At 47.0% G+C, this 25,220-nt stretch overlaps 1 protein-coding gene across 4 annotated transcripts in view; it reads right to left on the minus strand.

Moving 5' to 3' along the window:
- Positions 1-10,277: 10,277 nt before the first annotated feature.
- LOC121720857 overlaps positions 10,278-25,220 on the minus strand; it is a 101,724-nt gene continuing 86,781 nt past the window's right edge. For 3 of the 4 annotated variants that reach the window (XM_042107334.1, XM_042107332.1, XM_042107336.1), the window contains 8 exons: positions 22,746-23,002; positions 21,913-22,049; positions 20,268-20,389; positions 18,621-18,738; positions 17,632-17,949; positions 16,682-16,886; positions 15,733-16,201; positions 10,278-14,679 (listed from right to left, as the gene is read on the minus strand). In XM_042107334.1, the coding sequence (XP_041963268.1) occupies positions 13,678-14,679; positions 15,733-16,201; positions 16,682-16,886; positions 17,632-17,949; positions 18,621-18,738; positions 20,268-20,389; positions 21,913-22,049; positions 22,746-23,002 (2,628 nt within the window). In that variant the 3' untranslated portion in view covers positions 10,278-13,677. Of the gene's footprint in view, positions 14,680-15,027; positions 15,096-15,732; positions 16,202-16,681; positions 16,887-17,631; positions 17,950-18,620; positions 18,739-20,267; positions 20,390-21,912; positions 22,050-22,745; positions 23,003-25,220 lie in introns of those variants that run through there. The other variant, XM_042107344.1, reaches the window with a different exon arrangement.

Below are 25,220 nucleotides of genomic sequence, written 5' to 3' on the forward strand. Positions count from 1 at the left end.
TCTCTGGACATTCTTGTGATTATCAAAGCTTAACTATCTTGGCAAGAAAAGTCAGAGCATGTGTGAATTGTTGACAAGTCCCATTTGGGGGATGGTTTCTTATACTTACCAACAAAGATTGAGTAAAGAATTGTAGTAGTTGTTGGTAGAACCCATCATGAGTGTGGAGAGAGTGGGTCTAGGATTCCAGACACCACTGTTGAGCTTTCTGGAGAAACACCTATGAAGGAAGGTGCCTGCTTGATAACTCCAGTGAAATGCTTTTGAAGGCTGTTCTGTTGATGATGTTTTTTTCCCATAAAGGTTGTTTTGTTGGTGATGGTAAAATGGCTTGGGTGTTGATTGACTACTGTGGGAAACCCTCTACCTATGTAGGAATTTAACACCTCTCCTGTGTACGTCTGAAATTATAATTCACTATTCATCGTCTGAATTCATATGGTATGTCTTGAAGTTGGCCAACACCTAGACTGACAAATATTATACTAAATAATGGACTGACTTTAATGTTTGACGGTTGGCATGGGTTGTAATCATGTTCTGGGATTGATTTACTAAAATAGAATCATTTAATGTGTGTTTGAATTCCAGCTGCAATTCTGCAACTGGTTGTTAAAAAATCTTCAGATGTGCTTTCACAGTTTTGACAGTGTTTTTATCAGAAGTGAAGGGATGTTTTCAAATTTGTGCAGAAAGAACATGTCATCACCGCATCAATATTGGCAAAGCTGATAAGCAAACAAGAGCACCAGTTTCACCACCAGCTCATAAAATCTGACAAGAAGATTGGTGCAGTTTTAGATAAATGTGAGGAGGAAAATGGAAGAATCTAGAAAGATGAACTGATAAAACGGTGTAAGAAAAATGTAAGATATCTGCCTCTCCACTCACCTGACAATGTAAGATACAGAGATACAAAGGTTCACCGGAGCACACAGAGATGGCTTTTTAAAGGTGCTCTAAGTGATGTCACGCAGTTTCTAAGCTAAAACATTTTTGTCACATACAGAAAACATCTCCTCACAATCCGCTAGCTGCCTGTCCCCTGAATACAGACAGTCCTCCAAAAACGGCAACCATAACAGTTTGGTGCAGCCTGGACCATGAAACATAACAAACTTTTCCAGCCATAACCGACGAGGTGCTAATTCAAGAGAGTTTTAGGAGAGTTGCACAGGGGGAGGGGCAGGGAGGGGCGAGCTAGCTCTCTGTTTTGTTTGAACGTCAACAGAAGTGAAGTTAATCAACATGGCTTAGACTAGAGCACCTATAATTATATTTTGTTATGGTGCACAGCAATAGACTAACATTTTGACACTTCTATGTCTTTGTCATGTCAAGTCCATGGGAGACAAAGGCAGTAGTGCCCTATAAGATTAAACTGAGCACCCACAGGTGAGTGAGGGGGGCATGTCTTCAATTAGCCTTGTCATCAATAGGCCTATACTCTCCTTTGAATCAGCAGTAGTAGAAAAACAAATAAGTGGTGTAAAATACAATCATCTTAGAGCAAAATTGTTTGATGTATAAATACATCAAACAATTACATTATACGTATGTAAATGTAAAATGTAAATTGCTTTAAATCACTTCTATTCTTACCCTATAATTGTAAATGGAATTGTTTACCTTCTCATTTTATTTCATGTAATAATGAATTATCTTTTGTAGTGTAATATTTGTTGCATAATATTTTTCTCTTGTCAAAAGGTTTGACTAAATGTGAATCATTATGTTTGCTCTTGTTGTTGCTTCAGGAGGGCCACATGGTGGTGCACCTCTACAAAGGCCAACCAAAACAGATATTGGCCTTACTAACAGAGAGCAGTACAGCTTGTGACAGAACCACCTTGGCCCAAATCAGAATCCAAAAGATGAAAGGGCTCAATAGCAACTAAACAGACTAAGGAATTAATAATATGACAATAATTTATGCCCCCTAACAAACACTGTACAGCATTTATATTTCCATAATGCTAACAAGTCTCTTGGCTCTTTGTGAGTATTTGTTGATGATTTGTTGACTATTTAGCATCAAAATCATTGTGTTATATGACTGCAACGTTTACCTTTATTTACACATACACTCACACAGACACACACACACACACACACACACACAAGCACACAGACACACACACACACATTCAAAAACATCACTCACTTGGGAAGTTCTGTGTGTAGAGACATTGGGGCAGCCGTGGCCTACTGGTCTTCGGACTTGTAACCAGAGGGAACCCCGACCAGTAGGAATGACTGAAGTGACTTTAAGCAAGGCACCTAACCCCTCACTGCTCCCCGAGCGCCGCTGTTGTTGCAGGCAGCTCACTGCGCCGGGATTAGTGTGTGCTTCACCTCACTGTGTGTTCACTGTGTGCTGAGTGTGCTTCACTAATTCACGGATTGGGATAAATGCAGAGACCAAATTTCCCTCACGGGATCGAAAGAGTATATATACTTATACCTATATACATCTTTCCTGCAGATAGACATGGCTGCTGATCCATTTCTGTGAGGCATCTTTGTCTTTGATCACTGTGTGCATTTGGTGCTGGAAAGCCATGCTCAAGCAGAGGCAGGAGGCCTTGTTCGAGGCAGAAAATGTTGTCAGTCCCTTGTGCAAATCACTGGAAAGAAAGTGCTGAAGTTAATGATGGAGGAGTGGGGGGTCAGATAGATCCATCTCAGCAAGAGAGCCACAAGAACATGGGGCTGTGCTGAAGGGGGCCAAGAGGAGCTTGGTGATAATGAGAAGGATTCTGGCGCCATGGAGATGGAAGTTTTTTAAGCACTCAAAAGGATGGGAGGAGGGAGTGCTGGCACTCTTACATAATTTCTCTTAAAAAAAAACGTTCATGTCCATGATTATGCAGTCATTGGCTTTTCAAGCTGTGTGGTTTGTTTTTTATCATCAAGTTCTTCAACACACACATCGAACTTTGGTATAATTCTCACTAGACTTGGTCTCACTAGTCTCCATTTTCATTGACTGAAAACACTCTTCGTTATTTTTCCAGTCCTTTGATGACTGCAACTCCGTAGACAGCGCAAAAGGACAGGATAGCATTTGAGGTGTCCCTCAAGTCCCCAGCATAACACTGCAATAGACTCGAGGAGATGGAACACAAAACAGGGCAAGAATGCTAACATGGGCCCATATTATGTGATTAAGCTACCCAATCCTTTTTAGTGAGATGTTAGCTGATATGATGCTCAGGTGGGTATCTCTGACACACTTAAAGCAACAATTTGCCACTGTTTGAGGTATGAGTTCATCAGGCAATCATCTTTGGTATCATCTTGGTATGGTCTTTGAATTCGCTTTGATATGGTGATGTGAAAGACGTGTCCATCCCACCAGCTATCTCACTATACAGTTCTGTGTCCAGAACACACCACAATAATGAGACTGACTATTGCCAAAAGATACCAGTTAGCATGTTAGCAAGCAGTGCCAATAAGGCTATGCGTGGTGTTGTCAAGGTTTGCATGCCTTTGAGGTAGCTACTGTACTAGATATCACTACATTAGAAACTACATTAGAAATAGAACCCATAGTGTTCATGCACAGGAAAAATATTTATCTTTCTCTCTTTTTCTGCCAGCATACCAGATGGATTTATTGACATACATGCATTGAGGTTTATTTTGGGGAAGGGGAGAACTTAAATAACTCCGCCATGCCTCATGAGAGAGACACATCCAAAGCCACTGAGGTGAAGTCTGATCATAAAAAACATCAACTAGCCTTTGTTGAACTGAAGATAGATCCTGGTGTTGGATCTGTCATGAAAGGAATGTTTCTGAGCAAGGAGAGATAGCTGGGGAAGAAAATTAAGCTACTGCTCTCAGACTCCCCATTTTTTTAAAGGAAGTATGGAATCTTTTCATTAGTTCTGGTCTTTTGAAATGCCACATGGTTGACCCTTTAAGACGAAATGATTTTTAAAAGCCTTCATTTGCATGACGCTGTTGCATGCATTCCACAAGTAATTGGACGAATGGTTCTTTCAGTAGATACTGTAGAGGGTGTTTTGATCACTACAGCCCCATGATGTCAACATAAAAGAGTGAGAGAAAACTGTGGGGAACATAGAGACCTCTCAATCTACCCGGTGTACTCAGTGCACTGGCTGGCTGATCATCAAACTGGTGGAAATGTTACTCCATATTTAATCACAATTCGTCCTCTCAGCAAAATGCTGATTCAACCAAGATCACCATGCAGCCTTCAGGAGAGCCTGGAAACTGTGGTGTCTGACTCAGACCACACAAGAGGCTACTCTAAAATACATTACAAAAGAAACAGTTGGAAAAGAAGACCTCAAAGAAGGAGACATTTCAGAAAACCCTCAAGCCACCAAAGATGCCCCACTAACAGTCCAGAGCAAATTAGCGGTAGAGACAGGCGTAACACAGACACAGAGAGAGAGAGAGAGAGAGAGAGAGAGAGAGAGACTGAACAGAGACTGTGAAGAGATGAGGCTGGTGCTCTCAAGCTGTCTCAGAGATCTAGCACATCTGCAAACTTGGACCGAGCCCAAATTGTCCCCACACAGACACACACACACACACACACACCGCCTGCAAGACATAGAGCAGAGTGTCAATTGTAGTTGCAGCTATCTCAAGGTTATAGCCTACTCCCTGTCAAGGAACTTTTACTTTACCTTTGAAGCAAGACATATGAGCCTGTCTTCTGGAACAAAGTAGTAATTGTGAAAGTTCAAAGAAGAAAAGAAGAATATAAAATAATACTGATTAATTTTTAACACAGTGGACTTTATTTTTTTATTATTTCAAAGACACGTCTTTGACTTTTCTCACACACACACATACACAAACACACACAGAGAGAAAGAGAGAGAAGGAGAGTTAGTCGTTCTGATATGTTAGTATTCCGACCTCATCTTTATAGCACATGTATCTACATTTTGACTCATGTTTTCTCTGCCCATGCAGACCAACACAGCTAAAAAAGCTTCAAAGCTCTTTGGCCATGAGGGATAGCAGGCAAAGTAGATGCCTCAAAAAGCATTTGGGACAAGCAATAAGATCAACCATGCTCATCCAGCAAAGCCCACAGCCTACAGTAATATTGCTAGTTTTCATAAACATTCACACACTCTGCATTAACATACATAATCAATCTGTGTTATTTTTTGATGATATAAGGATGCATCAGGCATTATTGATTATTACAGCAACTATTTACAAACTAGTTGATGAGATTTACTGAGATGTACTGTAAACGGATTAACTGCATTTTCTAAGTGTACTGTATGTGCAATCTGAATGATAACCAACAAAAGACAGACCAATGCCAGTTTCTATGTGGTATAACCACCACATGCTTACTAAAGCCATTATTTCAGCTGAGAGTTGAACTTGAAGTGGGGAAAAACCTGTATTTTTAGACGTATAATGAAGAGGAGGGGTATGAAGAGGTCTGATGGACTCTCTCCACCTGGCCCTGCAACATTAAAAAAGAAATATGCTCAAATTTTATGACACAGGCCATAATCAAATGCTGAGCTTAAAATGTCATGACAGGATGTGACCTCAGCTTTGTAGTTTGAGAATTATGAGTCTAAACTCTAAACCACACAGCCATTTACAAACGGTGCCACTTCAACATTTGACTGACCACATACTGTATTGTAAATGCTACGCTCAATTAGATGAGCCACATGAATGCATGCATTAGTCGATATTGAATATACTAAGTCCTGTACTGTAAATATGGCCATTATTAAAGATACCTTTAATCTCTGGAAATTCATGTTTGTTATGCAGTGAGTTAGCATGTTGCAAACATGTTGGTGGGTTTAACACAGCTTACCATGTTATGTGTATCACAACTGTAAGCCTTGAGACCACCTTGCTTGGGCGCAGGAGACATTTTCAAGAGCATGAAATGATAACAGGCAGCTTTAGGCTGCAGTCTGATCTGATTTATAGATATATTGACTCATTTCCCTCTGCAAATGTTCCCCCTTGGAACAAGGTTTCCCATAAAATACAAGCCATTGATTTGCACACACATCCAGCCGACGTAAACAGGCAGCTTAGCAGTGATGTTTGCCATTTTCTACTGGCTGACACGCTCCCAGTTTGATAGAAATTTCATCAGGCTCCTTATCAGCCGAGATTTAAAAACAGACAGATGGGTTTTGCTGCAGACACATTTAGGGAAAACGGGGCCAAAAGTAGTAGGACGTCATGTAAACCCTCACAGTATACACACATGAGTAACGTTTCATGTGTTTTTCCTCCATACGTGTATGTCTAACACATTCTCACTACTGATAAGGGCACTCCTTCTGTGAGGTAGGTCTTTGGACTGGGATTACTGGTTCCAGATCCTTCCGTGGTAAGCCTGTCAGCTCGAGTGAGGATGGTATCAGATGTACCCTCCTCCTCACTCCCTCCGACCAGACCAGCTCTGCCCAGCTCCTTAATTGGGTCACAGATCCCTCACTGACATTGAGGTTTAGTTTCCACACCACTGGCTGAGGGGGAACCATTTGAGAGGCCCTGTAACAGTAAATAGGGCAGCCGTGGCCTACTGGTTAGCGCTTCCGACTTGTAACCGGAGGGTTGCCGGTTCGAACCCCGACCGGTAGGCCATGGCTGAAGTGCCCTTGAGCAAGGCACCTAACCCCTCACTGCTCCCCGAGCACCGCTGTTGTTGCAGGCAGCTCACTGCGCCGGGATTAGTGTGTGCTTCACCTCACTGTGTTCACTGTGTGCAGTGTGTTTCACTAATTCACGGATTGGGATAAATGCAGAGACCAAATTTCCCTCACGGGATCAAAACAGTATATATACTTATATACTTACTTAAATGACTGGTGGAGACATTGTTATGTTGGGTGATTTTTTTGTTATGTTGTGTTGTGTTGTATTGTATTGTGTTGTGTGGTATGTGATGAGTTGTGATGTGTTGTGAGCGTGCGTATCAACTGTGTTGTTGAAATTAAATGGAAATAAACTTTAACCTGAACTTGAACTTGGTTAAGTAAAAACAATCTGGCCTCTTCTGACTTCCTCTTGAGTTCAGTTAAAATGGTTCGGTCGAAATGGTCACATGATAGACAGATCATAGCCATAGCTCATAATTGTTGCCAGCTGGAGCTTCATTATCAACAGAACATTCAACATGGGTACTTGAACTGGCTTCAACATGACATTTTAAAACCCCTGATGGTTACAAAAGCCATTAGCAATGGAAAAACAAGCACCGCTAAGTATTAATACTGCAATGCACATCCTCCCTAGGTGGCAGCAATCACAAATGCATTCAGGGTTAATTTTCTCAGATATCCCATTAAATAAGCATATACATCAAACCATTGAGTACTACAGCAGTTCAACAGGACAATGTTTTCTACTATAAAGTCAATGTATTGCTGCAAGCTGTACCTTCATAGCCTTACCTGTGCTCTTTGAAATGTGTAAATTGTACTCTGCTGGGGCTGATAATGTTCTCTAAAAAGGATGCTTGTTTACTCTAGTGGTGCCACAAATAAACACAACAGCATTATCTGTGAAATGCACTGGGAGTGTTGTCGGGTTGTACACATATAATTTACAGCTGATGAAACAATACCTGGCCATAGACTCCCAAAAATATAATTCGGTGCACATACTATGCTTTATCTGTTCTTTGTTGAATGGGAAAAGGGGAGGCTAGTGTTTGACTTTATGCCTGTCATTGTGAATTCTGTGCCACCAGTGTTCAGAATGTATCTCCATAACACACGGGTTAGGCCTCAGTAGTGTCGTCGAACACTCAGTATAAGTAGCCTATTGCCATAATATCACGTAACAGTGTATGATGCAAAAGCAGGACAATTAAGGTATACATGGTTATTAAAGTCTACAAGCCTGTTTCCTTTAAATTAAATAAACCTTCCTGTGATTCTGGGGACACCTGGTCTCAGAGTTGCCTCTGTGGTTACCCACACTGTCAGACTTTGGAGATTGTAGATCATTTTTTTTATTTAATTAATTAGTTATTTGCTTGGCACTCTAATTACTTCTGTCCTGTTCCACTCTTCCAAAACGTCCCCTTGTCTTGTGTCATCTGCAGTCACGGAGTCATCTGTTAACAAGCTGTCCCTCCCATATGACAGTCCCCATGGAAGCTTTGGCTTTCTATCCTATCACCTCCGCCAAGACCCCAAACACACACACACACACACACACACACACACACACACACACACACACACACACACACACACAGACACACACACACACTTACTCACACCAACTCCAGATTTCGTCTCGCTACTCTATGGATTTTCTGTCGACTTACTGTGGGGAGATCGAAGACTAATTAAGATTGTTAATGAAGATTTAATTTTCTACTTCAAACGAACCAGTGAGCACACAGCAGTCTGTGTGGAAAGAGCAAAAGACATGGGGGAGGTGGGGAGGGGAGGAGGGGGCTCAGAGAGAAAAACAGAGGAGAAAAGCAGGAGAGAGAGAGAGAGAGGAAAAGGAGACAGAAGACCTGGGATTCGTGGATGTTGCGGGCTATAAGCAGTGCAGAGCAGAGCATTGTGAATAAGTTTTGCCGGCTCTGGAGAGTCCTCCTGGTCCGGTTTCGATTCTCATGTTGGGCTAGAACTGTTCCACGCACGGAACAGAGTCCATATAGAAACATAAGTCTAACACACACTAACACACACACACACACACACACACACACACACACACACACACACACACACACACATGCAGTAGCCAGGGGGAATACCTGTGTCAGTTAGGATCAAACAGAATGAAGAATCTGCATCCTGCTGAACACACACAAACATACACACACACACACACACACACACACACACACACACACACACACACACACACACACACACACAGAGAGAGAGAGACAAATGTGTGAACACACTTCCAAACACACTATGATGTAATTCTGCGGTGTTTGGTGTATGGGCGCTGAGGTTTTCCTGAGCCCTAAGGGCCAACATGGCCTGCTGCTCAGGTTCCACCTCGGCACACCAATAATTTATAAATTACTTTGGGAAGATGGATACTCTAATGTACCCACACCGTATTTTCAGCACAATACTGAATCCATGTAGGGGGATACATACACTGAGGAAATGCTTAACACATGCTTGACATCAGTCCAAAGGAAAATTGCATATCATTGCGGTAGTTTTGATTCAGCTACTTTATATGCAAGTGCAGCTGTTGCATTGAAGTCTATACTGTAATACACTATACTATACTGTAATACCTGAGGTACCAGGGTAGTGTTACAGATATCAAATCATAAGTGTAACTGAGAGTGAGAATTTTACTCACACTCACACATACACACACACACACACACACACCTCACTTGTGTACTTCATTAAATTGAAGGCAATTTTACAAGATTTCATCATGGCAGATGAATAATGAATCAGGCAATAGAAACTGCAGGGGAAGGTGAGTAGGCTAACGCATGAGAGCTCATACTAATTCACCTGCTTGGGCCTTACTTCTTCACAGAGACACAGAGATAGACAGAGACCGACAGCAGACAGAAAGACGGACAGGCGAATGCGTTGTACAGACTGATGGATAGAGTTACAGGTTAGAGATAGAGTGAACTAGGTGTCATGTGTGTAAAGGGAAGTAATGAAGATTTATAGACAAGAACAAATTCAGTACCTAGCTAGACTCATTCTCCAAGGGTTTAAAGGCACAGTATTGTTCCTGCAGAGTGTGATTGGTGGTGAATTTGCTTTGTTCCCTGGCTGACCTTAAACAGCCTCTGTGTTAGCCAGGGCCAGATTACACAAGACAGATTAGAATGGACAGGGCACCCCCCACCCCCCCCATACTCCAGTAAGTGAACTATGACTCAGCTCCCGCCTCTGAAGAGATATCTGAAGCTCACACTCAAGACGCCCCAAACAAACAAACAAATAACTACGCATGGCGAGGAAAACATCATCAAAAACTAGAGATGCATTTCCTGAGGGAAATACCAGTGCACGCAGAGCAGGATGTGAAAATTCAAAATAAACACATTTGCTGATGAACTGTGCTGAACTGAAGAAGCCACCAGATGACAATGCAGTGCAATGTTTGCATGCACTCTCAATTATTACAGGCCTGTGGAATGGACACAGAAGTGAGAGCCTGCATGGCATGACTTAGGTCAGATGGAGTTGGGTCTGGTCCTGCTTCAGTTTACTTATATAAGAAAAAGAGCACACGCTGTTCTCACACCATTTCCAAACTTAGCATCTTTATTCAATTTTTACAAAAAAGAAAAAGGAATAAAAGAAAAATACAACAGAATAAATACACTTTATTCAGTACGCCATTGTGATTTTTTTTCTAGCTTCACAAAAGAGCCCCTCTTACATCGTGCAGGAGCAGTACAATACCCAAAGGAATCAGAGCCTTGTGACCTCTACAGGGGGTTCAAGGTCAGTGGTCCCCCCCTTCCAATGAGACCCTGACTAACACACACACACACACCTCCTCTGCCTGAAGTTCGCTGTTCTGCTTATTCAATAACTAAGTAGTGTGCAAAAAGGATAGCTGTTATGAAAATATGTTTGTCTAAGCCAATAAACTGCCTTGCTGAAGGACTTCAGGTCACCATTACAATTAGTTTGATACCAACTGAAGAGCCTGAACTATTTTTTGACTCCAGGGTGGGGCTGTGGTGTAGGAAGCTCTAGGAGCAACACATCACAGATTCACACAAGATGTTAATCACATTTTTGGAGAGTTCAATGAATAGTTCACATTTAATAAGAACCCATTTGAATAAAGATGATTTCGAAATCACACTGGAACCGTTTTTTAATAGCAGACTTGTTGCTTGCTCATTCAATCACTATTTTTTAGCAGAAGTACAAGCAAAAATGTTTGTTTTGCTGGTGGCCTAATTGAAAAGCTATGAGTCTCTTCCAACAACATACACACTATTCTCTCAGGGAGAGTGGTTGATCTCATGCCCAGGTCAACACCCTGTGGAGTCCAAAGGCTCTGACGCCCATTCCACCCCTCCGTGGTTGTGCACAATAATGCAGTGGTTCTGGTTTGGTCCGGTCAGGTACACAGTGAAACACAGAGGTTCAGTCGGGTCTGAGCAAGGTCAGGGTCTTGGATGAAAGGTCCATCAGTCGGCTAAACACAGATCAGAGACTCTGTCGCCCATTTCACTGGTCAAAGCCAGGGGAGATCCTGTGCCAGTAGTGTCTGTGATCTCTCTCTCTCTCTTTCACACACACACACACAAACACACTGTACCATCTAGCCATTCAACATTGGTATTCACACAGAAAAATCTGAAACGTGAACTCGGTGAGGAATTGGCAACTGCAGGGCAGCCATGAGTGTTTCAAATTTCAAACACATACAGCATCAGACGGCTCTGTAATCTGCCCATGGCAGGCAGGTGGGCCTGCTGCTGGAGAGAGGAGTTCTGAAAGGGAGTACAATCAGATACTCCCCCTAGCAAAAGCACTTCAATATCCATTCACTGAGCATTTTGTACATAGTCTGTTGAAATGTATAAGCCAAGCAAAATAGGGTGGGAGAGTATTGAAACAAAATCCTGCAACATATAGTGTGTAGGGTACAATTTCAGCATCTAAATAACTGACGTGTGTACAAAATCTGTGTTAATAACAGGAAATGCATGTCAGACAGGGCCACTTGGGAGTGAAGGGTTCAGCTCAGTCCAAATGGGTTTTCTTGAACCCTAGACATAGAAAAGCATAGACCGGACACTGCAATTTCCATCAATAATTTGCTCCATCTCGGACTCAAGAGTGAATGCAACCATGGAGAACCTTTAATGATGCATTTGCTGGATATTCAATCATTCAGTCAGCACTGAAATAATTACAGCCAAAAGATAGCTTTGCGTGCTCATTAGAAAATCAATGGTATCCATAGCAATATTAGACAGTGTACCCAGGCTAAATAGAAAACTGTAATCACGGTAATGTGGCCAATCTATAGCGTTTCAGTATCTATGGTTTGGACAGGCGTTGGCTATGTGTAACACCAGCATAGGACGGAGAGCACACAGGTGCACAGTGAGGGGAACACTTAAATTCAGCTTAACGTGAGTCAGGAACAGTGGTCCAGGCATGGCTCTTAATGTGACATTTCCCCCTATCACTTCCTCTTTCCTGCTATGCTTTTGAAACGTCAACAATACAGTCATTACATTGTTCACAATGGCATTCAGTGACATTTGAATTACATTTACATAGAACATTGTGATCGCCTTGATTATCTTTTATGATGATAAAAAAACACAATATTTTCAGATCTATCATCGAACTTCACATGTAGAAAAGTGCTTTCCAGTTTTAGTCTCCAAGTCCATTTGCATTCCGATTCCATCTGGCTCTGCAGGTCCGAGGGTCCATCGGTTCCAATTTGTTTAGAATAATCAGCACGTCATGGAATTCCATTTCAACATCAGCGGTGGAGAGTTCTGTGGCACTGATTGCAAAAGACTACTTGATCTCATTGCCTACAAACTATACATGTTCTACATTGAAGGACGCGGCAAAGATGCACTGAATCACTCCACAAAAACAAACTAATTTCACTTTTTTGCTTTAGTGACTTATTGAGTACAATCAATGCTTTAACAGTATGCAATGCAATGCAGTTCCTGCAGGTCTGAAATGGGAGACATCTCCAATAGCAAGTTTTGCAAGGCCAAGATTGGATACAGCCTTCTTGGGATTTTGTAATATCCGTGTGTGTGTGTGTGTGTGTGTGTGTGTGTGTGTGTGTGTCTGTGTGTGTGTGTGTGTCTGTTGTTAAATTGTGCATGTGTTGGGGGTGCGTGCCTATTATTACAGCAAATTTTGCAGGGAAACATTATGGGTGTTGACATCCACTGAAACAGCACGTCTCCCCACTGTGGATTTCTCTGATCCTATTCAAAAGGAACAGACGTTTATTTCCTTTAATGTTTAAATATTTATAGCTTCCTTTAGGACTGACATGGCAAACTGAATTATTCACTTTACTGTCAGTAGGATGTATAAAAGCAACAGATTCTGGACAAATCTCCCTTCCACTCCCATGCCATTGTTTCTTATTACTTTTCTTATCCACCGTGTGCTACTCTAGTTTCTGTGGCTCCCCTGTGGTTGCTTTTGTCTCGCAATGCCCCAGAAACATTATCTAAGGTCTTAGTCACTCTCAATCTCTCAATCCCTCTCACAGGCTTTCTCTTGCAATCTTGTTTTCACCCTCTCTCCCTCCCTCTGTCTCTTTCCCTCCATCTCCATCTCCCTCCACGCAGAGCATAATTAAATACTGTCTAGGAGGCTTTGAATCCTTGTTTTCGTAGGGTGTCCAGAACACTTAACAAACAGTAAATACGCAATAGAGAAGCACCATGTCTTCTTGTCTGTGCTCACATCAAGCCTTTCAACACTTATTGCTTTAAATTGCATCAATCACTCTCTCCCTCGGCCCCTGCCTCACCGCCACTAGCCTCTGCTCGTTTTTCTTTGTCCTCTCCCATTACTTTCCCTCTTCATCTCACTCTCCTTCGCCCTCTCTTTTCATGTTGCTTCTTAATCATCCTCTCACCTCTCTCTATCTCTCTCCCTCTCTCCCCCTCCCCTTCTCATTCCCTCTCTCCCTTGCTGTCCCTTCCCCTCAGTCCTTGGCCTCCTCGCTCGCCCTCGTCTCCTTCTCCCCGTCCTGGTTCCCCTCCTTCGGCTCTGTCTCTTCCTCGTTGCCTTTCTTGTCTCCTCTCTCTTTCTCCCGCTCGCGGAAGAGCAGGGCGAGCTTGTGGAACTGGGGCCCCCACTCCTCCATGCCTTTGCCCCACTCTTCCTTGTCGGCCTCCTTGTCGCCCTCGCTCTCCAGCGAGCTGAGCGAGCCGGCCCGCGAGCCCGTGCCCTCCAGGCCGTACACCTGCACCGAGTCGTACGGCGGCTGCGAGGGGTCGAAGGTGACCTGGGCCAGACGCAGGCGCAGGAACTCGCCCACGCGCAGGGCCAGAGACTGACCCCCGCCTGCTCCCCCCGCCACAGCCCTGCCTGCCTCTGGCCCCGAGCCCCAGCCGCCACCGCCGCCGTAGCCCAGCACCGCTCCGAATGCCGCCGCTGCCGCCCTGCCTCGGCCCTGACCGGGGAACGGCAGTAGCTGGGGCGTCATATCCCTCCTGGCCAGCACGTACCCTCCTCCTCCTCCCAGGCCCACCCGCTCCCGCCAGTCCGCCATGAACGCCCCGCCGTCCGGGTACAGACCCCCGCAGGGCGGCCCCGACAGCGGGATGCCCCCTTCCCTCTCGGGCCGTGCCACCACGAAGCTGCTGCCCATCTCCAAGCCCCCACCACGGCCCAGGCTGCCCATGTAGTCCCTCGGCCCGTCCACGGGCACCACCGTGGCGTAGTTGCGGCTGAGCGACTGCGTCTGGGTCTCCTTGACTCCGCCACCGCCGTCCAGCACGGGCTCCGAGGGCCCTCCGGCAGTGGCGATGCTGCCGCGTTTCGGGGAGAAGTCGGCACGGGAGGCCCGACGTCCGGCCAGCGGTAGCGTGGCCGAGTCGCACAGCCAGCCGCCTGCCGCGATGCCGGTGGCGGTGCCCGCCAGCGAACCGGAGCGGGTCAGCACCAGCGTCTGCTGCTCCCGCGCGCCGGGCTCCGGCTGGACCTGAAGGGGACGGGCAGGAAGGAGCGGGTCAGTCAGGGGAAGGATGAGGGCGCGCTTCTGTTACGTGGGGGGGGGGGGGGGGAGTGGACAGAGAGAGGACCAGAGGAGAAGAGAGAAGGAAACAGAAAAGGGGGGAAGAGAAGGAACGAAGAGATAAACACAGACAAAGTGAGAGAGGAGATGACAATGGGACGAAATAATGGAGGCAGTTTAGATGATGACATAGCAGGCAAAGACGAGAGGAGCGGTGGCCAGACAGGAAGGAACGAGAGAAGCAGCAAAAAGGGAGAGATGGTGGAAAAAGAGAGAGAGAAAGAGCCAGTGACAGAGAGTGAAACAGAGTGAAACAGAGTGAAACAGACTGCTCAGGGAGAGCAAGCAAGGTTAACTTGGCACTAGAAAGAGCTAACACTGCACTGTGGGATGACCATGAGGTGGGAGAAAGACAACGAGAGACACAAGTGTGAAAACCAAAGTAAATACACACACTTACACACATGCGCACACACGCACGCACACTCACACACACACACACACACACACACACACACACACACACACACACACACACACACACACACACACACACCACCATCTCAAGCAGTTGACATAGCCTGGAAACGCTTGACATTAAGATCCCATTAAAAACACAAGGTGAGGCTCTAATTACCATAAACAAATCATCATCCTCAGCATTCACAAATCATAGATAATGTTAAGAGTGGAAGTTCATGCTTTGAGTCTGTTAATGAACCATGCTATATCAAGAAACCATTAACTTAATTCACATTCAAGCTATTTAAAAGAAGGAAAAGGACCAATTATCAATCATGAAGCACTGTGGCTGTTTTTACTTGATTAATAACAGTAACTGCATTTAAAGTACTGTTTGTTAATGGAACCTCAATGTTGATGTATTACTCAAACCAGACCCATGACCAGTAACCTGAAAATTACGGTAGTGTAGCGTAGTGTTATCCCATTCCTTTCCCAGACCAGTAACCTGAATATTACGGTAGTGTAGCGGAGTGTTATCCCAGACCAGTTCCTTACCCAGTCCAGGTCTTGGCTTTGCTGGGCGTCACTACTGGAGTCCGTCCCTGTCCCTCCGCCCAGTCTCTCCTTGCTGTCGTTGGTCCGTGGCGTCCCCCCCTCCGACGCCGTTGCTCCGTCCTGAGACGTGGTGCCCTCTCTGGGACTGCCGCCGCCGCCGCCGCCGGGCTCCCCGTACATGGCGCAGTGCTCCAGCGTGCCCACCATGGCACCCTGGTTCTGGATGACCAGCGAGTGGTCGGGCGGGCCGCCGGGGATGCGGTAGCCCCCGAGCTCAGCGGCGCCGGGCTCCAGCGGGCCCTGTCCACGGCGCAGCACCGGCAGCGTCTGGCTGCTGTAGCAGAGGCGTCCGTAGAGGGGCGCCACCGAGGCCGAGTAGGCCGGCTCCAGCGCCCCTGCGCCCCCGCCAGCCCCAGCCTGCGCCCAGCTGTAGGTGCGGCTCTTATCCTGCACGTGCTGCGAGTACCGTCTGCAGACAGAGGCCACAACACACACACACACACACACACACACACACACACACACACACACACACACACACACACACACACACACACACACGTGGCGTGTTAAAAGCACAGCTGGGAAAAGCACTGCGGTGTAACACAGAGGTCCTCTAGGGTGCTTGGCCTGCAGATATGTGTTTAAACTGTGCCACGCTCCGCCTCATCTATCTAATTAGTTGCCCTCCCTGGCACAAGATGTTTCTACTTACTCAAATCAAACAGAAGACTATGAGGTTGTACTTATAAAAGATCACTGCACACCAACTTCAGCACATGCAGTGCTCTCAAACCAGGCTACAGACCCCTGGAGGGGTGTTGGAATGCCTATTTGATTAATGTCGCTGTCCCGTAATGTTTCTCTAAAAAATCCCAGTTCAGTTCTTATTCCCCTGCTTCATACCGGTGAGTTCCCCTCTCCCCTCCCCTCCTACCACACTGCTCACATGTTCCTGCTGTCGAGGGTGCGGTATCCCCTGCGCACGCTGTGAGGTGCGCTCTGCAGCGCGGCGATGTCGAACGCGGCCGTGTCGGCCTCGCCGCCGCCCTCGTCGTCGTAGGTGATGATGTTCTCGCGAACGTCGTCCTCCTCCAGCGGCGAGAGCGAGTCGCGCTTCTGCCGCCGCAGCGAGAGCGAGAGAGCGCTGACAGCTGCGGAGGGGAGAAGAGCAGAACAGGGAGCGGTGAACACAAAAAAAATGGCCGCCTGGTGGGAGGGGAGACGAGAGAGACGGATCGGTAGCAGGAGACAGAGGGCTTTGTTTATGCTCGAGTGAATCACGCCTCACAACGTATAATAACCCAGAGCAGTGACTCCATACATCACAAACGAGCACTAAATCTCAGGAAGTGCGAGGCGAGGCTCGAGCACCGAAATGTTCGCACATGAGACAAATTATGAGCGTGCTGCGCACCACACACAAACAGGCAGGCCAAAAGAGGCAGGGAGGTTAACACTGCAACTGTCTCTTACCCAGAGCATCAGGCTTTGAGGGGTTAAATTCCTCCAGCTACAGCTACAAGGCGCCAAGAGGGTTGTTGTCCATTGACTGGTATCCATTACCTACAAGTGTGACCAATAACTACTACAGGCTTTTACTTACTGTGCTCATCCTTCATGTGACATTTATAGCTCGGTCGATTGGCTGTTTATATATTTTAGCAAGAAAATTGAGCATCAAGAAGCAAGCTGTCATCAACCCTCATTTTTCAAACTTCCTTGGCTGAAGATGCAACAAGCATATACTGTAGCATGGACCACTGAAATGAATGGGACCGCTATTAGTCGCTGTGAGTGAGTGTGTCACAGCTTATGTGTGAGTGTGTGTGTGGCACAGCACACTCGTGAGGCGTCTCGCGCGCGCAGCGGTCACTCTCTCTGCGTCTCTTCTCTTACCCAGCAGGGTGGCCACGCAGGCCAGGATGGCCAGCAGGGCGGCGGTGCTGAGGCCCGGGGAGGGCGAGGAGGACGGCTGGGGCAGACAGACGGCCTCGCGCTCCCACTCGCTGCCCTCCGCCTCCTGCTGGCGCTCCTTCTCGCTGGCACGTGCCCCGCCGCGCAAGCACGGGCACACCGTCACCGTCACCGTGCCCGTGCTGGTCATGCCCGAGGCGCCGTCACGCAGGATGAGGGGCACGTGGAGGGTCAGCGACGAGGATGGTGAGCGGGAGAGCGTCTGCAGCGGGGACACCAGCACCAGGCTGGCCGTGGGACCTGCATGAGATGCATAGGGGGTAGTAGAGAGAGAGAGAGAGAGAGAGAGAGAGAGAGAGAGAGAGAGAGAGAGAAACAGAGCAAAAAAAGAGAGAGGGGGAAGTGAGAGAAAACAAGATAGAGAGGGAGAGAGAGATAGAAGGAGAGCCAAAAGAGAGAGAGAAAAACAGAAAGAGATGGAGAGGAAGAGGGAAAAGAAGAAGAGGATGATGGAGAGAGAGAAAAAAAGAAAGGGAGAAATAGAGAGAGGAATAATTGAACAGTCAGTGTAGCTTTAGGGGGGGAATGGCTGATGTTGCTTGGTGAATGAAATCAATTGATTTGGTTTCAATTGAATTCAATTAATCCCCATTTCATTCCTACTCAGCACCAGCAGGCCATTTGTAGACAGGAGGAGGGGAAAAAACACCAGTCTGAGCCCACGGAGAATATATTCTGCCCGCACGCCGAGGGAAAAGATGGATGGAGCACGGAGGAAAAGGCAAACAAAAGAGTAAAACAAAGGAGAGCAACACAAAGAGGCAACACAATAGACCTGCACTTCACACTGAGATGGATGAAGAGGAGAGGGGCAGACATGCATGGAGGAGAAAATGAGAGAGAGATGGAGAGGGGGGGAGAGAGAGAAAGAGAGAGGTGGAGATGGAGATGAAGAGTGAAAGTCTGCATACCTCCACTCTCCCTGATGGTGAAGTTGAGGGCAGTGCCGGACTCTGCAGGGATGTTGAAATGGACGGTGCTGTCATTCCCCCCTTCGTCTCTATCAATCGCCCGCAACACCTGCACCACCTGAGAGGGAGAGATAGAGTTGAGCAGGAGACGGAGAGAGGGAGAGATAGAGTTGAGCAGGAGACGGAGAGAGGGAGTGATAGAGTTGAGCAGGAGAAGGAGAGAGGGATGGAAGGAGGTCAGAGTGAGAAAGGGAGCGCTGAAGCAGACACGCCGGGAAAAAAACAATCAAGGCCCAGACATAACAAGAGAGGTGAGAGAAACTCATACAGAATAGATGCAGAGAGACAGTGCACATGTGTGTGTGTGTGTGTGTGTGTGTGTGTGTGTGTGTGTGTGTGTGTGTGTGTGTGTGTGTGTGTGTGTGTGTGTGTGTGTGTGTAGCCACTAATTTGAAACCATGATCCATGATTTAATCTGAGAGATCAACATTAACCTTACCAGCCCCGGCAAACAAGCAACTGGGAGCTGATTAACAGTAACCATCCACACAGATAATGATTTACTCTGACCTGGAGTCCAAGCCTCGGAGAGAATACTAGCGCCCCATTAACGCCCTTGCACACCGCTAACATAACCAGCCACGACCCTGGGGATACACTTAGGCCAGAAATAATCACATTCCCTACAATCAAGGATTCTTCTTTCTTTTTTCACTAAAAACTCAGGGACATACTTAAGCACAAAACCCAGCTGTGTTCTTTAGAGCAACAGTGCACAGCATGGGGCGTACAGACACAGAAACACAGGCAGCCTGTATGGGATGACTGAGATGGTTAAGCTGCATCTGTAATCAGTGACATTTTCAAGGAGCACTAAATATTGCAGTGATTTAACTTGTAAATCCTCCGCTGCGCGTCGGGGTCCGGTTCGCCCTGTCGGGACTTATTTTCCCAATAATGACCGGCGTTCTATACATTATCCCTTACGTAATAGAAACAAGGAGCAGGCTAGTAGTAATAGTAGTAGTAGAGCAATTCCACGGAAAATGGACTTAGTTATAGTCGTATATTAATTTTGCAGCTCAACAAGAGCCACAGTAGAGAGAGAGAGAGAGAGAGAGAGGGAGAGAGAGAGAGAGAGAGAGGGAGAGAGAGAGAGAGAGAGAGAGGGAGAGAGAGAGAGAGAGAGGTGCCATTGCTCACTGGGCACCCGCGTTAGACAATGCAACAAAGACAAACGCAGTGACAAAAAGAGAGACGGACACACAGCCAAGCAAATACACACAGATGATATGAACAGATGGACAAGACCCAATTAAAACAGAGAGATGCAAAATAAACGAACAAAGAATGGCAGAAAATAGAGATATCAAACAAGGGAGCATGAGGAGTAACAAACACAAAGGCTGCTGTTCAGAGGGAGACAGTTTCAAGGCTGCTGCCAAACAAATGATGTGAGGAATGAGCTAAATGTAAGAACACAAAGGGCATATTCTCACTGACGAACAAAAACGTGTCTTGGTGCAGGGACAAAAAAGCAAAAAAGGGCGCTAGCAGTGTGAGAATGCAACAGTCAGAGGCCGACGCCACGCACTCCGAGTCTCACTCACGCGTCCTCCTTCCCCCCACGACTCCACACTGGCTCACCTGTCCGGCAGCCGTGGAGTCGCACACGGCCGTTGTGTACTGGCGGTCCAGCTCGGGCGCGTTGTCATTGAGGTCCAGCGTCTCTATGGCAACCACCACCCTGGACACCTGGCTTGGACTGTCTGTAAAGGGGGAGTGAAATGGAAGAAGAAGAGAGAGAGAGAATGAGAGAGGGAGAGAAAGGAAGCCGTGTCAGGAGTCAGTTGGTCGGCGCCTGCATCTGATGGCTTAGTCATGGCGAAAGTAAACAAACCCTCCCAGGGCACCGGCTGCCAGTCATTTCCCCCCGAATGTAGGCCCTGCCCTCAATCCACTGGAAAGAGCACAGCCCAAGAAAAAGTTCATAATAACCATACACACACACACAAAAAAAAAAACACACAAACACACACACACACATAACCCAGAGGGGGCTCTGGCATGACATTTGGGAGTGACTTATTGCAGAAAGTTCAAGCTGGCACTGGCTCCATCATTCTTTTTCTCATCCCTCCAAAAAATATTGCCTATATCCCTTTGAGTGTGTGGTGTGTGTGTGTGTGTGTGTGTGTGTGTGTGTGTGTGTGTGTGTGTGTGTGTGTGTGTGTGTGTGTGTGTTTGTGTGTGTGTGTGAGTGTGTGAGAGAGAGAGAGGGAGGGAAAGGGCATGTTTGTTTTTAAGATGGAAACATACTACTTTGTGTGTATGGTGTGTGTGCGTGTGTGTGTGTGTGTGTGTGTGTGTGTGTGTGTACGTTTGTTAGTAAGATTGATTGTGTGTGTGTGTGTGTGTGTGTGTGTGTGTGTGTGTGTGTGTGTGTGTGTGTGTGTGTGCGCGCGTGTGTGTATGTGCGTGCGTGTATGTGTGTGTCTGTTTGTGTAATACACTGGGACCAGGGGCTGTGCAAAAGCACCAGTAGTCCCTCTTGTCATTATGCATCTTCACACACAGCACTGTTTGGATAGCAAAATGTCTTACACATTCAACAACAAATATTCTCTCTCTCTCTCTCTCTCTCACACACACACACACACACACACACACACACAGAGAGAGAGAGAGAGAGACAGACAGACACACATGCGCACACACACACACACACATACAACAAGCCCTAACATGATGTTGTGGATTACAACCTCAGCTCTACATTACTAGAAATAAGCTCTCTTCCACAATGGCCGCCAGGACTCCCTCCAGCTAATAAGAGCCTTTCACGTCTCAGCCTGAGCTGTGGGCCTTTTTCTGCTTCCTGTTTCTCAACCACCACCTATCCCCCCACCCCCCACCCGCACCACCACCTCATGAATCCGTGAGGTCATATCCAGTGGTAAAACTGCACCTCATGCATCTGTGAGGTCATATCCAGTGGTAAAACTGCAAATTTGTTCTTGAACTAAGTCTGCTGAACAGAATGAAGGAAAGATAGGAATGTTTTCTTCAGAGAGTAAAATTCATGACTTAGCTCTGGATGTAGGTCAGTGGTTTCTGTATATGATGTGCCAGTGTTTGTATCTATGTTTGTGTTTTGTGTTTGTGTTGCTGTACGTGGTTTTGGGTGCTGGTAGTGACTCCAGAGTGAATATAGTACATTGTAGCTTAGTTCCTGCTTGTGTTTGTGTTTCTACAGTATTTCTGTTGGTGACTGCAGCATGAGAGCACTGACCTCTCTGCATGGCGATGACCGTAATGTTGTGCCACTGCTCGCGCTCACGGTCCAGCTCGGCTGCCGTGGTGATGAGGCCTGTATCCGGGGTGATGTGGAACAGAGCCTCAGGGTCCGACTGGGGGTCAATGGAGAACCTGAGGAGAGGATGGACAGGGTGAGAGGGAAAAGTCACACAGAGAGGAAGAAACAGAGTAAGATAGGGATGAGAGAGAAAATGTATAGACAGAGAGAGAAAGGGAGAGAAGGGGAGAGAGAGAGGGATGACATAGAGAGCAGACATTACACAAAGAGAGATGAGAGAAGAGAGAGAAGACATATAGACATAGACAGCGAGAGAGAGGGAGAGAGAGAGAATTTTGAATTTCAAAAACCCTTTATTACATTCTTGCCACAAAGTATTTTTCACTTTGTCACAATGTACAGTCACATTAAAAATAAAATAAATAAATAAAATCAAGGAGAGAGAGAGAGAGAGAGAGAGAGAGAGGTAAGAGGAGTTTAGAGGGAGTTGTTATGTGAGGAGTGTGTTTGGAGTTGCCACAGAGATAGAACACACTATTTTCTCCTGTCAGTCACGGTATCTGTCCAAACGATGGCTCCTTCTCCGGTGCTTTACGCCAATTTCAACTGACAGATAGAACTAAAAGAAAAACACTTATTTTATTATTTATTAACCTTTTGACAGACATGTCAGGAAGCCATCTCCCAAAGCAGTGCAACCTGTCTTGTGAGTTTCTCGGATGAAGAGTGAGGGAGGGAAAGATGGAAAAAGAGAGAGAGAGAGAGAGAGAGAGAGAAAGAGAGAGAGAGAGAGATGGGGTTGGCATTACCTGATGTTGGTGTTGAGCCCAGTGTCCGGGTCCACCGCGCTGACCCGACCCACAGTGCAGGCAGGCGGGCAGTTCTCAGACACGTCCAGCCGATAGCGGGTGCGGGAGAAGCGTGGCGGCTCGTCGGCGTCCAGCACAGATACGCGGATGGAGGCTCGGTCCTTGAAGGGGCCGCGGCGCAGGAAGCGAGGGTCCACCATGGGGTTCAGGACCTCCACCGAGAACGAGTAGGAGCTGCGGCTCTCATAGTCCACCGGCTGCAGCGGAGATATGGGGACGGGGGGAGAGAACAGAGAAATGGGGTGAGGCTGGAGGTTTTTGAGGTTTTCTGGAGGCTGGATGTAGATTGTGTGTGTGTGTGTGTGTGTGTGTGTGCGCGTGTGTGTGTGTGTGTGTGAGAGAGAGAGAGAACGTGTGTGTGTGAGTGTGTGTGTGTGGGTGAGAGAGAGAGTGTGTGAGAGAGAAAGAGAGAGTGTGTGTGTGTGTGTGTGTGTGTGTGTGTTGTGTGTTCAGTTCAGTTCAGTTCAGTTCGGATACCTTTATTAGGCCTCCGAGGGGCAATTCGGTTTATTCGGAGAGAGTGAGTGAGTGTGTGTGTGTGTGTGTGTGTGTGTGAGTGCGGTTCATTTCAGCATTGGGATGGAGGCACCCACAGCAGAGCCCAGGCAGTGCAGCGCAGTAATGCAACGTAGGCCCTCATCCAGCATTAGTTAACAGAGATTATAAAACATGCCAGGCAAGCTTTGAAGGTAGCATTAAAGTTGCATGATTGTTTTGATACATATTTGATACTGCTAGCCCAGCTAAACAAATGAATGGGCTGCTACATGGTGATTTCATTACGCGAGGTGAGGCTGCAGCTGTAATACATAAACCCAGCTCATTAGACTACAGGCATCCCGCAAGGCGGGAGGATGGCGGGATGTGACAGAGCGGAAGTGGCCCAGATATGTCCCGGGTCCGCCAGATCTGCGCCGGAACAGGACCGGAATCGGCCCGGAAACAGGCTGGACGTGGTCCAGCGCTAGCTGTTCTGCTCTCTGTTAGACATTTCTCAGGCACTACATCAGCAAGGGGGAGGAAGATGACATCCGATGCGGCGGAGCCAGAACAGTCACCCAGGCAGGCTGAGCCAAGAGCCCGAGAGAACCTCCTACATCCCCACCCACTGGGTCCCTATGCCCCTCTCTCTTCCCCTCTCTCCCTCTCTCTCTCTCCCTCTCTTTCTCTCTCTCTCTTTGTCATCACTGCTTTTTATTCTATTCCTGCCTCCGCTCATCACTGATGACTGATATGTTTACTTTTATTTTCTACCCTTTTCCACATGGTCTATTTTTGCACTGCGAGCGGCCAAAAACAATCAATATTCATCCTTTTTTTTTCCAACTTTGTCAGTTTTGCTCAGATGCCATGCTCCCGCTATCTTCTGAGGCCCTGTGCGATGTGATTAAGCACCAGCACCACATGCCCGGCACCAACTTTTGTCCTCCTGAAATTCTTGCGCGGCTGGCTTTTACTCAATTGTCCCGGTCTTTCCAAGCCCAATTAAGTCGTTAGGGGATGTAATTGGGCACAATGAGTGTTTGTCGGAACGTGCCCAGCCCTTGATTGGGCGCTGGCTGATGCAGGGAGGGAGCGGAGCAAAGCTCTGGCGTGGCTCACGGTGGGGTGGGGGTGGGGGGGGGGGGGTTAGCAGCGGTGGTGTGGTGGCAGAGGAGAGATGGCCCGTGGTGCTTTGGGGAGCAGGTTTGGGGTGTGGTAATGGCAGGCAGTTTGGCAGGCATCGAGGCATGGGTGGTGTGGTGGAGGAAATGGGGGGGGGCATTACTGGGGGGGGGGGGGGGGGGGTTGATGGCCGCTCACTCATTGGCGAGTGGGGCGAGTGCCACTTTTGTCATTATCTTCTCCCCCAGCACACTGTCAGCCACTGGCGCTGGAAGTGGAGGATGGACGGCCGAGCTGGACAGACGGATGTGCGGGCCCAGGACAGACGGTGTTTGGACAAGGCTTTACACGACCAGACTGCAGCACAGACAGCACACCACCGAATTAAATAGAGGCAATTGGGTTGGGGACCGAAGAGAGTGAAAAAAAACATCCTCTGCATTCCATTTCAGTCATTTCCCCTGCTGTTTGTTCCACTCACTTTCTTCCCCTCCCTCCTTCTCTCTCTCTCTCTCTCTCTCTCTCTCTCTCTATCTCTCTCTTTTATTTTTCTCTTCCCAACAAACCAGCCAGACAGGCCTGCATAGTCGAACTCTATAAATCTTTAGCGAAGGTGAGATAGATTAAAAAATTACTAGCCAAGGAGAGGCAGAGGGAAGTTGAAGGGCAGAGTTATTGAAATATGGGCAGGAGTGGAACATTTCTATGCAGAGGAAAAAAATGGAGAAATGGAATGGGGTGGCGGAATGGCGTGTGTGTGTGTGTGTGTGTGTGTGTGTGAGAGAGAGAAACTGAGTGTGTGTGTGTGTG

This window comes from Alosa sapidissima, chromosome 1 (assembly GCF_018492685.1).
Source record: "Alosa sapidissima isolate fAloSap1 chromosome 1, fAloSap1.pri, whole genome shotgun sequence".
Lineage (NCBI taxonomy): Eukaryota > Metazoa > Chordata > Actinopteri > Clupeiformes > Clupeidae > Alosa > Alosa sapidissima.